This window comes from Trichosurus vulpecula, chromosome 3 (assembly GCF_011100635.1).
Source record: "Trichosurus vulpecula isolate mTriVul1 chromosome 3, mTriVul1.pri, whole genome shotgun sequence".
NCBI lineage: Eukaryota > Metazoa > Chordata > Mammalia > Diprotodontia > Phalangeridae > Trichosurus > Trichosurus vulpecula.
In genome coordinates, this window is record NC_050575.1 from 16122631 (window position 1) to 16138322 (window position 15692).

The window sequence follows — 15692 nt, forward strand, 5'->3', positions numbered from 1 at the left end:
CAGGAAAGCAGATTTTGGCTGAATATGAGGAAGAGCTGCTCCAAAAGGTAATAGGCTGCCCAGTAAAGGCAGAGAGTGGGCCCATCCTAAGAGTTTAAGCCAGAAGCTGGGATGACTTGATTTTAGGGATCATTACAAAGGAGAGACATTCACTTAGGCAGGAGTTTGCAATAGATCAGAGGTGTCGAACGTGCTGCCCAAGCAAATTAAAGTTGAGGAAATATCTAGCAAAATAAATAAGAATAAATTTAAAAATACAGGATAGATAATGCCAGTTTGTGCCTTTCTGAGTCAGTACGTATGATCTGTAGGGAACTCATTGTATTTGAATTTGACACCGCTGCAGTTGGTGACTTCTGACACCCCTAACTAGGCTCCTATAATCCTATACAAATTATTGCTCATTAGTAAACTTAGTTTTTGGTTTTGTCTTTATGTGCACAAAGCAGGGACATGATAATTGTTGGAAGGAACAGGGGAGTGGATTGCTGTTGTAAACTTGGTATTTATTGCCCTGATTCTGACTTTGTTGTGTGTGCTGTTTAGAAGTTGGAGCCACCTTATGATATTTTTTCCCTTCTTGGTGATTTCTCTAGTCCCCCAATGAGCGTGCCCGCTTGTATTTCCTGCTGGCCTGGTTCCATGCAGTCATCCAGGAACGCTTGAGATACGCACCCCTGGGCTGGTCAAAGAAGTACGAATTTGGAGAATCTGATTTACGTTCTGCCTGCGATACTGTAGATACGTGGCTCGATGATACAGCGAAGGCAAGTCGGTTCAGTGCTTCCTCTTAAGCATCTGTTTCCTTGGGAGACATTCAGATTGTAAGAAATCACGATGAAAATGGGATGTATTCTGTGTGCTGGAAATGAGCTGCCACTTCATAGTAAACAAAACCCAGCAGGGGCACCTTTCTGAGGTTCCTTAGAATTGAAATCCAGACTTGGCCCTTCCGTCCTTTGTTCTTGAATTGGTGACACAGATCATTCTCTCTCCCTAGGGCCGACAGAACATTTCTCCCGATAAAATCCCGTGGTCAGCTCTGAAGACGCTGATGGCACAGTCCATTTATGGAGGGCGTGTCGATAATGAATTTGACCAGCGTTTGCTGAATACTTTCCTGGAGCGTTTATTTACAACTAAAAGCTTTGATAGTGAATTTAAACTGGCCTGCAAGGTTGATGGACACAAAGACATCCAAATGCCAGATGGCATCAGGTATTCAGATGCTTTCCTTTGACTTAACTGGTAGCAGGGATTGCTTGCCTTCTGACGTCATGTAGCTTTTTTCTTCTTCTTCTATCTGCCTTGACCTTTCACCATGCAGAGTCTAGCTCAGTTTACATAAAATACTTGGAATCACATACACAATCTATGGTGACACTTCTGAATTTGGCCGTATGTGTTTTGTCTTTTTTCCAGACGAGAGGAATTCGTACAATGGGTTGAACTGCTTCCAGACACCCAGACCCCTTCGTGGCTTGGCTTACCAAATAATGCTGAGAAAGTCCTTCTCACCACCCAGGGTACCTTGTCACTTCTGTATTACAATTAGTTCAAGCTTATCTCTTTGCTTGAGCTGATGATCTGGTTTAAGGATTTTTCTGTTTATTGCTTCTTTTCTTCTTACTTCTGGTAGCCTTCTGAGCTTGCTCACCAGCACCTCTGATAGCAGGTAAAAAGAAGGAAGAAAGCAGTTGAAATAGTAGGTGTGAGCAGTATGCGCACAGCTGCGTAAAAGGTTTGTTAGGAGGATGAGTGGAAGTTACTGGTAATATCCCCTTGCAGAAGTTCTAGAGCTTGGAAAGGATCCTCAAGATTCATTTTGTGGATGGAGAAACAGAAACCTGAGAAGGGTGGTGACTTTCCCAGGGTCACACACAAAGTAAAGGGCAGAGCAGAGATTTGAACCTAGGTCTTATCAACACTAATACCCTTCTTACTCTACCACTGAATCCCATTTGTGTAGCCTGGAGTGGACATGAACTGATGCCATTAGATGATCATCACCTTAAAGGGGGAAGGTTAAGGTACTTGTGCTATCTGAAGATGAGGAAAAGGCTCCTCAAGGTTTTTATTTCCGAGATCAATAGCTTCTCTGGAATTAGGACCTATGTAAATTTACCCTTTGTATATTACAACATGCTGTTCTACAATGACATTTAAGTGAAGACAAACCTTTTCATTGAAAACTTCATTTTGGAATAAATGTGTTCATGCAGTTGTTCTGGTATTAGACCTAAATCGCGTAACACTGTGACTTGTTCTACATTAGAACACACATAATTATGCTTTTTCATCATCTTTTTCCACTTGTGAGAATAAAGATTAAAGGACTTACTCAGGGAACAGGGAAGCTTAATTCAGACAATTTCAGCAATGTTTCAGGGTGTGAAGTACTGTAGAAGTGACTTGTTTTGATTGAGGAGAAAGCTAATTAGCCTGGTACGATGAGGGTTTTAAAATGTTTAGGGACTGTCGGTATCTCTCAGGCAGTGGTCACACATTTGTGCCCCATCTTTAATGGGGTGGCCGTTGTTACTGCTCTGCTCTGCTACCTTTTCTGAATCCACATAAGAGTACTGCCACCTAGCCCACATTTCTCCACGTTATCCCCAAAGTACCTTGAGAAATTACCAGATAACTTGCTAATAAACTTTAGGTTCATTTCCATGACTCCAGCATTCCTCACTCTGCATGAACTGTTTTGATGGAGCCCTGCTGGCTCTCCATGGTCAGCACTTCCTGTTCTCACGCTTCCTGACCATCCCTTTAATGGTGTTTGTTCTAGAATCTTGCCAAACTCACCAGCCCATGCTCACCAAACCGCTTTTACACTTTTGAAAGGAAGGCCGATGTTTGTCCCTCTCCGGGGCAGTTCTCCACAGACTCTCAAAGGCCGCACCAAGTGGCTGAGCAGCCGCACTGACCAGTTCTCTCAAGACTTTGTGGCGTTCACGTGGGCCTGGTGATGTGCACTAACGGGCAGTTCAGAGCTCTCTTAGTATCTCTACTTGTCTTGACCGTCAGCTCCCCATCAGCCATTTTCACATTCTGTCCTTTTCAGTTCAACAAAGATTTTTTAAGGACCTGCCATGTGCTGGGCCCTGGAGACCCAAGGACAGACAGGCACAAGCCCAGTCCTTAAGGGACTTACTTCTCCCCTTCTTGGGGGACACAACCAGCCTGAGGGTAATCTCGGGGGAAGGGAAGGCCCTAATCGCCGAGGCCTTCACAGAGGAGGCGCATCTTGAACTGAATTGGAAGGAAGCAAGACAATTTTTTGCAAATTATTTTTAGCATTGAAACCAGAAGCAATGAGTTCAGTGGTTCTGTCTTTGTATCATCTGTAATCATCCAAAGCAGGGGTTCTTTCCCTTCTTTGATCTTTGTTTTTTTTCCCCACAGTAACTTTTTAAAAAGCAACATTTTTGTTTTCCTTAACTTTCTTTGTCCTTTTCCTGCAGCTCCTTGGAAGTTACAGTGCCCTCAGCACTCATTATTGGAAGGCACTGCCCTTTTACGTTTCTCCTGCATTACCTGCCCTAGTTTCCATCTTATCTTTACTCCTTTTTTCTATATTAAGTAGGTTTCTGTTCATTATATATCTCTTCTGTCTCTTTAGACCAGTGGTGTCAAATGCAGAGACCACTAAACCCACTGAACATGTTAACTTTACACTCTATTAACTCCCCCCCTTTCTTTCTCACTAGAATTGTTTCTCTTGGTCCCTTCAGAGATCACTGTGGAAAGCTGCTTCCCAGGCTTCTGGCCTCTCTTTCAAGCATTGCCTTTCCTTTCTCTAAGTGAAACTGCTTTCCAGAAAACCAAAGTGTATTTAGGCTAATCACAAACTCTGAAATGGGATTTGTCACTTCCTTCCACCTTTCCTTCCCTTGTTGGTGACAGTGGTCCAGGAGATGCAGAAGAGCAGTTTCCCTCTTGGGAGGCAGCGTGGAAAGGGCTGGGGATATTTACAGTCAGAAGGCCTTATTTGAATCCAGCTCTGCCGTTGACTCTCTGGGAGACTTTTAGCTTCTGTAAAATAAAGGGGTTGGATGAGATGGCCCTCTAAGCTTCTTTCCAGATCTCCATCTCAGATCCTGTTTTCCTGTCACCTTTTGAAGGGTGAAATTATCAACTCTTATGCAAATGCCCAGATAAATCAAGGTCCCCATCACTCCCATATCATGCTTCTGTGCTAGCTTTGTCAGCCGATTTCTGTATGTCTCCTTCTTTACCTCTGTGGTCTGTGGTAGGGTGTGTTTCTTTCATCTTGACTCAAATATGCTTCCCAAACTCTGGTTCCTAGATTTCTTCCCAGAATCATAGCGTCTTAATATTTGATGCTAACCTACTCCCTTTTCTTTTTACCCATCTTCTTCATTTAGATTCTGGTCATGAGTCCAGTCCTGTCAAGTGTCAGTAGTACTTCATGGGGCCAAATTTACTTTCTTATTTTAGAACCTCTATTTTTTTGTTGTTGTTGTTAACCGTGTATTGTGCATTTCTGCATGGAAATCCGCAAACCGGTGGGATTTTTTACTGGCTGTTTTGTTAGATTTCTGCTTCTTGGGAATTTCTGGGTAGTTCTGCTGTGATTTTTCCTAATGTTGTCTCTCCTTTCTGTGGTTCCCAGCTAGATAAAGCTACAGAGGCTGTTTTTCCTCTTCCCCTTCCTTTTCAGTTTAAAACTGCTTTGTTAAGATTGTAGGACCCAAAGCAAATACGTTCTTACCAGTCATCATTAGTCCCCTGACTTAATGAGCTTGCTGTTCCTACGTTTTTATCCATGGTACAGAAATGGATTCTTTTCTCTTTAACCAGCTCTTAACTTGCCAAATCTGTGCCACAGTTCTTCAGCTTCTTGTCTCAGACTTTACGCACCTTAGCCATTCTTTCCGGATTCCTTCTGATGGCGTAATTTGTAACCATGTAACTCACCAGAAGTGGTGACAGATCTGGGCAGTTCTCTGTCCTGGTTTGGATACATGCCTCTGGAAGACAGCAGACCTTGCACTCAGTCTGTGATCTAATATGGGGGAGAGACACATACATAAACAATTGATACAAAAAGAGATTGTGATAAAGGCAAAAGAGAGGTCCACACTGCTTATCAGTCATTTGTTTGCTAGTGAGAACTACATCTTTTCAAGTGATGAGATCAGATATAAAGTTCAATAATTCCTGTTACATAAAAGTGACTGTTTCTTTCTTACCGAAACTCTTACATTTATGTTTGAGTTAGCCTAACTTGAGATTTCTTTTTTAGAGAGTTCATATTCAATTTTTTTTCCTTTTTTCAAACTCCTTGCTTCCTTTAAACATCTGTGTGTTTGACTTAGGCATCGACATGATCAGTAAAATGCTGAAGATGCAGATGTTGGAGGATGAAGATGACTTGGCTTATGCAGAAACAGAGAAGAAGACGAGGACAGATTCCACCTCTGACGGCCGCCCAGCTTGGATGAGGACTCTCCATACCACTGCGTCCAACTGGCTGCATCTTATACCACTGACTCTGAATCACCTGAAGCGAACTGTAGAAAACATTAAGGCATGTTCCTTCTTCTTTTTTATGGTTTAGCATTTTTTTAATCAATTACATGTGAAATTTTTAACATTTAGTTTTTAAAATTTGTGAGTTCCAAATTCTCTCCTTGCCCTCATTGAGAAGGCAGGCAATCTGATACAGGTTATACATGTGCAGTCAAAGCACATCCTTTAATTCATTTTTCCAAATGTGTCTCTAAGAAGGAAACTAGACTAGCTTTTCTCAGTGAGAAGGCACTGCAGTAGAAGAAACAGTTGTCTCTTTTAATAGTACGCCATTCAGACAACAGGTCATGGGACAGATGACTTGATTCCTTCGTGGCACATTTTATACCTGCATTCTAGGAAGAGCTGTGAGAGCATCCAGTATTTCTCTTAAGTATTGTAAAGGCATCTGATGACAGCGACCTTTATAAACTCTTGTCCAATTTATGCTCAGTTTGGTTTCACAAACTCACTTTTCCAGGTTCTGTTGGACACAAGTATGTACAGCTGTTTCATTTAACAAGTAGGGCACGCAGAAGATTAGCCTTTGTGCAGCAGAGCAGCAAACATTTCTCCGCTGTACATCTGTACTCGCTTGTTCATCACGCTTAGCTAGTAACCGTCCCAGCCTCTACCCAGCTTTGCAGTACAGATCTGCCATAACAGACACATTCCCCTAAGCTCTCTGATTGGGTGATTTCCACCTGCCGTGGGGAAGCTAGCTCTCACTGGCCCAGCCACACTGACAGGACGGTGCTCCGAGCGCACGCTCCAGGAACCCGGGGAAGCCCTGGGATGCTTCTTTGGGAATCCGTGGGCATGTCGTGTCCCAATTATGTGGCAGGCATCAGATTAGGTACTGAGTGTCCAAGAGAAAAAACAAAATTGTCCCTGCCCCCAAAGACACCACACAGAAACATATAAATAAATGTGAAATGCCTACAAGGTAAATGCAAAGTAATCCAAGGAGCCATGTGATCTTGCGGGGCTCCGAGTGCCGGTCTTGCATGGGTTTGGAAGAAAGCTGCTCTCTCCCTCAATGGATCCTTAATTTCACTTTGAACGTAGGACCCTCTGTTCAGATTCTTCGAGAGAGAAGTGAAAATGGGGGCCAGGTTACTCCAAGATGTGCGCCAAGATCTCGCTGACGTGGTCCAGGTGTGCGAGGGGAAAAAGAAGCAAACCAACTACCTGCGCACACTTATAAACGAGCTAGTGAAAGGTACCGTGGTCCTTGATGCCCGGGGGGTCGGGGTGTCCTGTCAGAGAGCCGTGTAGCGCGCGCTCCGGTGTGGGAGCAACAGACCACTGATCCTCAGGCCGCGGAAGGGCTCCAGTTCTGCATGATGAGGAGGGATGGGACGGGCCAGGCACAAGATGCTCTGAAATGAGCTTCATGTTCAGAGTGATCCGTTTGACTCTGCGGCCCTTCCCTCTGGGTGAAGAGCAGGACAGGCCCCTCTCCCGGGGAAGAGAACTTACACCTCCTCACCTGGGGTTAGACGCTCTGTCTAAGTGACAGACCGTGTGCTTGAGCACCAGACTAGCTAAGCCAGAGAAGCCGCTTTCCAGATAATGAACTCATGAAGACTCTGAGGTAGAGAGGGGTTAGTGGATTCCATATTAGTAAAGGAAGCGTGTCAGTGAACTCACAGGACTTCAAAGTGTCTCCATCAGCTGTTACCAGTGTCCTTTTACATAATGTAGAATGAAAAAGGTTGGATTGATTTGTGTTTTTTTTGGCGGGGTGGGGGGCAGGGAGGGAAAGATAAGATGAAAATACTAACACTTTTTTAAACATCTAAACTGATTGTTTCTTCTTTATGGAATATACCACCACTGAACTTGCAGCCAGCCAATGACCACAGGTTTCACATGCTTTGGGAACAGGATTCCTTAAAGAGGAATAATACAGGATAATTAAAACCATTCATTTGTCTATATGCCTAGTGTTTAAAAATGTGTCTTGAAAACACTGCATTTGGTTCTTGGAATCAGATGTGTTCTGGATCCAGGCCTCCTTCCCAAGGACTTTTGGATAGATCTGTTAGCCAGTTTAGATTACGTGCAAAAGGTTATGGTCTGGTGAGTTTAAGAATGCTGGTGGTTGTGATTCACAATAGTCAGAATGGAACCTACCCAAGTGAGAGAAGGTTTTTCCAAACCAATCTGATTTCTGAGCTGGCGTGGTGAAGACACTGTCCTGAATGTCCCCACTGTCCTTTTGTAGGTATCTTGCCTCGGAGCTGGTCGCACTACACAGTGCCCGCTGGCATGACAGTTATTCAGTGGGTTTCAGATTTCAGCGAGCGAATTAAACAGCTTCAGAATATTTCCCTGGCAGCTGCATCTGGTGGGGCAAAGGAACTAAAGGTACTTCCTCTGTCTAACTGAAATGAGAACACTTTCCGTCAGAAATCCTAGGGTTGTCAGAGGCTGGTCTGGGCTGGCATTAAGGGAGGACTCAAGACTCCATTGGGGAACCTAGTTGGGCGGGTTTGTAGCGTGTCATCTGGAATTAGGTGAGTCTAAGGGGACCTTAAATGTAATCTCTTTGGATCAAGAGGTTGGCTTGGTTTTTAATTGCGAGGCAAGCTCAAAATGTGCTTGCAGAAAGCCTGATATCATCTCAGCATTCACGCTGAGACCTCTTTAGTTTCAGAGGAGAAAGATTCCCATTATCACATACACAGCCTAAAAGCTGCTTTTTCTTTTGGGGACAGAACATCCATGTGTGCCTTGGCGGCCTGTTTGTTCCTGAGGCCTATATTACGGCCACCAGACAATATGTGGCCCAAGCAAATAGCTGGTCCCTGGAGGAACTTTGCCTGGAAGTCAATGTCACAACTGCCCAGAATGCTGTGCTGGATGCCTGCAGTTTTGGAGTCACCGGTGAGCTGAGGGAAAGACCTCTGGTCCAGATGAAGGGCTTGGTGTGGGCACAGTTATCATTGAGATGGTGATCTGAGAGCCACAAAGGCTGCACAACGTTCAGGGGTATATTTATCTAACTTTTATGCTCAACAGAGAGACTTGATGATTGGCTTCTAGGCAGTTTTCCCTTTTCATGTTTAAGTCTCTGGGGAGGGTGGCTATTAACTGTATCAGATTCTCTGTTCGCTTCCATTTTATTTGTTCAATTTGTGTAACGTGTTTCTGGTAGGTTTGAAGCTTCAGGGAGCCACATGCAACAATAACAAGTTGTCTCTCTCTAATGCGATTTCAACCATACTACCTATAACCCAGCTTCGTTGGATCAAGCAGACAAATGCAGAGAAAAAAGCCAATGTGGTGAGTTAACCTTGGCCAGGATGGTGGGGAGGGGAGGCAGGGTTGTGCTGCCAGGACTTTTATCATCTCTGTGCTCCATACTTGTGCTCCTTTCTTTAGTTTGCGGTGTTTTTGGCACAGAGGTTCACACCCGAGTCCTGTGAACACATGGTGCTTCCCCAATTGCGTAGGCCTCCCCCTCCCCAGGGTCCCCGCCTCAGTCCATGTAGTTGGGGGGAAGTGGGGGGAAGTGCGGTAGTGACAGCAGAGCCAAGGGCAGGGGTGGGTAATAGTGCTTTGGGATCGTGATGATTGGACAGAACTTGCTTTTAGCCCATTGACTCCGAAGAAGCTGGTGATTCTGGGCCTCCGCTGCTGGCTTTAATCACCTACCCTCAACGGACAAGTGTTTTGTTTTCTTATATAAGGCCTTTGCCGCTAGAGTGTTTTCAGCTTGTTGCTTTAACCCATCTTGTGATGAAGCGTGCATTTTTCCATCACTCAGTTCTGCTGACTGGGTTGTTGACATTTTGCCTTGAGCACTGAGCTCTCTTTACACATTTGCTCTCTCTTCCTTAGGTCACCTTACCTGTCTATCTGAACTTCACCCGGGCAGATCTCATCTTCACTGTGGACTTTGAAATTGCCACGAAAGAAGACCCTCGGAGCTTCTATGAGCGTGGTGTGGCAGTCCTGTGCACAGAGTGACCCGATGGGCACCTAGAATACTGTTTTTCATGCTTAAATTGTGTTCAGAGGGTTATGGATTGTATGAAGAGGGATTTGTGCAAGTGGGTAAATGGGCTATGAGAAGTTGAGTGTGTTTGAGGCATAGAAGTGACAGTGAAAAGGCAAAAGGAAACAGTGGTTTGAAGGTGCAGTTTTTATATTGTGAAATAAAGTTTTCAAGCATGACTCAGTCCTCTTCCCTGATGTCATTGTGCCAGCATCAGCACTTGTTGGGAGCAGATGAAAATGCTCGAAGTTGTGAGCAGGCGGAACTATCAGATCCTCATCTGTGGGCGTTGAGTGACCTCCTGTGCTGCTCCAACCTTGGGGGCAAGTCCATTACACTTTTACTTACACAGCTAAACTTGCAAGAAATGAGGTGTGAATATTCCAGAATATTCCAGGTGTGAATGGGAGCTGGCAGGTACCTGTCACAGAAAAGAATATGGACTTTGGAGTCAGGGGAACTGGGTTCAGATCCTACTGCTGTCATCTGTACTGTGAGGAGGTGAGGTTAAATGGTCTCTTAAGATTCCTTCCAGCTATAATATATCTTAATCCGTGATGTCTAGTCCAGTCATCTATTACAGTGCTTATGGTGAGTTCTTTGAAAAAAGACCATCATGAAGCTGCAGTTATTTTAATAGGCCAACACTGATGCAAAGAATCAAGTAGAGAGACTGTATGAAGAGCTCAAATCACAGCTTCCTGATTAAACAAGTACATATTTTAATGCTCATTCAGTGACTTCAACATAAAGGTGTACACAGGAGAGGTTTGTGGGGGAAAAATTAGGGAAAAATATCTCTGGGTTAGGATATGGGAAGCCAAAAGGCTTGTAGAGGACACAAAAGCATCCTGTCCAAAGTCGGAAAGTGCTAGACGTAGCAAGCACCTCATCACAAAAAGGGAAGAATCTCCACAGACAGCAAACAACCGTAATCAGATCACTGCCTCATTAGAGCCAGGATCTGAATCAGTACCAAATTATGAGAAAGTTTTAGGTTATGATGTGCAGTTAATGCCAAGCTGACTTATTTAAGCAAGTTATCAATACCCCAAAATGGGGAAGTAGTTAAAAGAACAGACATTGACACAAACTATAGCTTTTTTTTTTTTAAAGGAAGTTCAACAACATACATCAACTGCTAAAAAGCCTAGAAACTGCCCTTACCAGGAAACACTTCATCTCCTTACTAGAGATGGCAGCCAGCATACTCATCTGTAAAAATATTTTGGAGGATGATGGTACAAGATTAATCAAGATCATCTCCTAAAACAGTATCCAGAAAAACAAGCTTCCGAAAAGCAGAGATCCAATTAAGCCACTTCAGTGCTTCCCTATCTACTATTTTTTTTAATTTATTTTCAATTTTTAGTTTACAACACTCAGTTCCACAAGTTTTTGGGTTCCAGATTTTCTCTCCCTCCTACCTCTTCCCCCAGCCCCCCAAGATGGCATGTAATCCAATGTAGGTTCTACATATACCTTCACATTGAACTTACGTAATAGTCCAATTGTAATGAAGAATTATAACCAATGGAATGAATCATGAGAGAGGAGGAATGAAACCAAAAAAAAGCAAAACGTTTGCCTCAATCTGCATTCAGACTCCATAATTCTTTCTCTGGATGTGCATAGCTTTTTCCATCATGAGTCTTTTGGAGCTGTTCAAAGTCTATCAAAGTTAGACCTTATAGATACCATGTGTCTGTAATCATGTGTAATGATCTCCTGGTTCTGCTCCCCTCACTCAGCATCAGTTCTTATAAATCATTCCAGGTTATAATGAATTCCGTCTGCTCCTCATTTCTTACAGCACAATAGAATTCCATTACATTCATATACTACAACTTGTTTAGCCATTCCCCAATTGATGGACATCCCCTTGATTTTTAATTCTTTGCCACCACAAAAAGAGCTGCTATAAATATTTTTGTACATATAGGTTCCTTTCTCACCTGTATGATCTCTTTGGGATACAGCCCTAGAAGTGGTATTGCTGGGTCACCTATCTACTATTCTTAATCCCTTGTCCTCAACCTACTTTTTCCAACCTTCAAATCTTCACCCTTGGAGTAACCTCTGCTATTTCTGCTTTTGGCCCAGGGCTTCTGAGAACCTACATAGGAGGTGGAGAAATTTGGAAGCTTGCATCAACTAGAAATTTATGGTACAGTTACACCTAGACAATTACTGACTCATCTGATTCCCCTGACATCTGAACCACATCTGTTTGTCTTCAACCCTAATTCTGCCCCCTACACTTTAGATAATCCTAGACTTTACTGAGAAGACTGAGGCCCTCTACATGAGCTTTGCACCTCCTCCATTCCTCAAATCTCAATTATGACTTCCATCCTCCTGTTAGGTTTAAGGAGCACACTTACCTGCTTCTTTAATTCCATGCCCACACAGGTGGGGAGCCTGTGGCCATGAGGTCACATGGCCCTCTAGGTCCTCAAGTGCGGCCCTTTGAACCCAAACTTCGCAGAACAAATCCCCTTAATAAAAGGATTTGTTCTCTAAAACTGGGACTCAGTCAAAAGGTTACACTTGAGGACCTAAAAGGCCACATGTGGCCTCAAGGCAGCAGGTTGCCCACTCTTCGTCCAGGACTCTGCTCCAATAGTCACACTCTTCCTTAATGCATCTTTTAAAATTCCTTTTTTGTTATGAATATCAACAAGTGAGCATCTTCCTATACCAGAAAGAAGTAGGACTATATATGAAATAACAAATCACTACATACAGCTTGCTTTTTAAAGTATATTTCAAATTGAACATGGCAACTCCAACACTACCTTATTTATATCCTCTTCTGAACTTCTGATATTTTTTTAAATGCTTCATTGGCAGTCTTTTTTGGTATCACCATCATTATTTTATTATTTCTTTCCATAATTAACCCCCACCCACCCCCTCAATAAAGTCTTCCCTTGTAACTACTAGGAATAGTCAAACAAAATACCACTCATTGATGGGCCATGCCTCATTCTGTACCCCTCGTCCACCACCTGTCCACCAAGAGGCAGGAAACTTGACTCATCATCATTCTTCTGGAGTCATGGGTAGTCACAGAATTGATCGTTGTTCTTAAGTCTTTGATTGTTGTTTTTCTTCACCATGATATAGACATCGGATAAATGGATTATCTGTATAGTCACTTGAGGCCTTAGGAGGTTTGGTGATGGAAGTAGGATGCCATGATTCTCCAGTGCTCAGAGGGTGTGATAATATGGCAGCTACAAAGATAGCTTCCCAGCTTTCCCTTTTTGTATATGAAAAATCCCATTGGCAATTGTGTGTTAGAGATGCTGCTCCCTACTTTTCAAGAGCTCTGGGGGAGTAAAATTGGTAGGGAGCAAGGTGCTGTTTTTTCCTTGAGGTTTGCACTTTGCACAGTCATTGGCTGAGGTAAATGAGGATATGAGAGTGAAATGTTTCCTGATTGACTCAGGAAAGTGGGCTAACAAGGATAGTGGGCGTCTCATCTAAGATGCCAGGTGCTAAGAGGCTGTCTAGGTCCAGACGGACGCTTGGTGGCATCATTATTATTGGGCAAAATGATATTCAACCAGTTTGGAGGCTAAAAGCAGAAAAGAAAGCAGCTGCAGGACTTAAAGGATCCATATCAAATGTTACGTGGCTAAAAACCTCAGAATTCTGTCTCTTAAATTATCTGGCAAATGTCAGAAGAATGACGTTGGATGAGGGATCAAAAGTCTCCTGAAGGTGCTTATGGGGATTTTTCCCCCTTAGGACTCGTATATGAAATGCCAATTCAGAATCCATAAAGGAAGAATAAATTTTTAATGTACAAATATCCCAATAGGGGAATAAAGTCCTTATTTATTGATAAAGCTATGCATAAATCTGTATGCATATGTATATATGCGCACATAGTAGATTCTTATCATGTGTGGTAGTTAGGATCTATAAAGTGTCAGCAAACACTGAATTAGCAGATTCCAAAGCATTGCTCCTAGGGGATATGCAGGATGTAGTTCTGCAAACCTCTGGTCACATTTACTTTAGCACTTTCCAAAGTAGCTTCGTGTACAGATCGACAATTTCCTCTTCCTTTTTCCGGATGTACCACGTTGAACTTGGAGCCAACAGCACTATAATTCATCCCTGAACCAAGCTTATCTAACCATCGTAAGGCACATCACATCCCTCTTATATGCTCAGGAACATAAGACGTTTGAGAGCCATTTTAAATAGTGAAATCACCAAGAAAAAAAGATAAAAATGAGAAAACCATGTTTGCTGTATGAAAACTGAAACAAAGCAGAACATTGCCTTGTTCGACCTGAGCCAGAAACGTGCACGTCAGGTGACTCAAATTTTTCTAAGCTCTGTGTGTGAATGACTGCAAAAGGGTTGCAAGGATTGACTGTGAGGTTACAAATAAATTTTAGCAAGTAGGCAAATTCATAAATGTGGACTCAGTGAATAGCAAGGATCAACTATATACATGTGTGTATATGTGTATCCTGAACACACACATGTATACATGCATATATGCTATAACAAGCAATATTGACTGATTTAAAGCCCTCAGAGTTGAAGATAGCACTTGCAATTACAAAATTCTATAAAGCAAAATTCTAACCTTATCCACATCAGTCACAGAGATCACAAGTTGCAGTAGAGTGCAATAGGTCCTCCAATATGGCCAAATGCCAGGGAATAGTAGTCTAGTTAAGAGGAGGAGGGGCTGGGGAGATGCTGCCGGACATAGCTATTATACTAGATGACCCCCCCAATAGGTCCCTAGGAGCAACCCTACAGCATATGGGTCCCTGCAGATAGTGACCTCAGATTTAAGCTTCTACAAAGCATTTATCACATCAAGTTCACGTCGAAACTCAACACAGCCGATGGACAGAGTCACTCCCTTGCTTTTGAACTTGACATTTTGGCCGTGGGGACGATTCGCTGACTGGAATTGCCTCAATCACTTACCAGGGCTGTGTTGGTGGACCAGAAATTCTGGCTTGGACCCTGGCTCTTAGAGCCCTGGTGGCTTGCTCTGCCTCCCTTCAAAGCTCACAAGATCAAAGCCTATTCATTCCAAGTCTTGTTGATTCTACTTCCCTATGTATGCTTCCTTCTCTCCTCTGACAGTGCTGCTACCCTGGTGCGCACCTTCTTCATCACCTCCCTCCTGGACTATTGCAGTAGTCTGCTGGCTGGTTTCTGCCACACAAGTCTCTTTCCCATTCTAGTCCATCTTCCACTCAGCTATCGAAATTAACTTCTTACAGTGCAAGTCCTTATTCAATAAACTCCAGCGGCTCCCTATGATTTCTAGGACCAAACATTTTCTCTTTGGTTTTTAAAACCCTTCATCAAACCTGATCCCTTCCTACCTTTCAGTCCTTTTCTACCTTACTCACCTCTACATTCTCCATAATCTAGCAGCACTGGCCTTCCTGCCGTTCCACACACACCTCCTGACTCTGGGCATTTTCACTGGCTGTCCCTCATGCCTGGAATTCTCTCCTCCCTCCTCATCTCTGCCTTCTGGCTCCCCTGGCTTCCTTCAAGTCTCAGACTCCTTGTCTTATTCTAGTACCTTCCCTCGGAGATTATCTCCAATTTATCTTGTATACGTTTTGTTTGGGCATAGTAGTTTATATGCTGTCTCCCCAATTAGACTAATCTCCTTGAGGGCGGGGCTGTCTTTTACCTGTTTTTGTATCTACAGCACGCAGCCTAGTTCCAGGCACATAGTAGGCTCTTAATAAATGCTTGTTGATGACTTCCATCTCCAGTGCTCCACTTTTCTAAGCAACAGCAGAGTTATGTACTTGTGGCTTTGTGTCTCTCCTGCCCAAAGCAGCTCAGCCTCCTCACTATATACTCGAACAAGAAAAAAGGCCAAGTTATCTCCATGGGAGTCTTTTTATATCCGGATAATTCTTGGTTCCAATTCAAGGGGCAAAAGTCTGTTTCTTCACCCTATGATTGGCAGACCAGACATTCTTGCACATGCTCTGCCATAGAAAGCCAGGCCCCTTCATTCCGCATCATCAGGCATCTCTAGATGCACAGTCACCAAACGCACATGCTTCCAGGGCTGGGCAATCATTTGTCAGTCTCCCACTACCCCCTACACCAGCAAGCTGAATGCGTGGTATCGACC

General features: G+C 43.4%; 1 protein-coding gene across 2 annotated transcripts in view; it reads left to right on the plus strand.

The window, feature by feature from the left end:
• Window positions 1-9725, plus strand: part of DYNC1H1 (dynein cytoplasmic 1 heavy chain 1) — a 92702-nt gene extending 82977 nt beyond the window's left edge. The window contains exons 70-78 of one of the 2 annotated variants that reach the window (XM_036748812.1): window positions 597-767; window positions 1001-1218; window positions 1423-1526; window positions 5346-5557; window positions 6607-6760; window positions 7769-7911; window positions 8262-8430; window positions 8702-8829; window positions 9388-9725. In XM_036748812.1, coding sequence (XP_036604707.1) covers window positions 597-767; window positions 1001-1218; window positions 1423-1526; window positions 5346-5557; window positions 6607-6760; window positions 7769-7911; window positions 8262-8430; window positions 8702-8829; window positions 9388-9516 — 1428 coding nt within the window. In that variant the 3' untranslated portion in view covers window positions 9517-9725. The remainder of the gene's footprint in view (window positions 1-596; window positions 768-1000; window positions 1219-1422; window positions 1527-5345; window positions 5558-6606; window positions 6761-7768; window positions 7912-8261; window positions 8431-8701; window positions 8830-9387) is intronic. The other variant, XM_036748811.1, reaches the window with a different exon arrangement.
• The last annotated feature ends 5967 nt before the right edge of the window (window positions 9726-15692 follow it).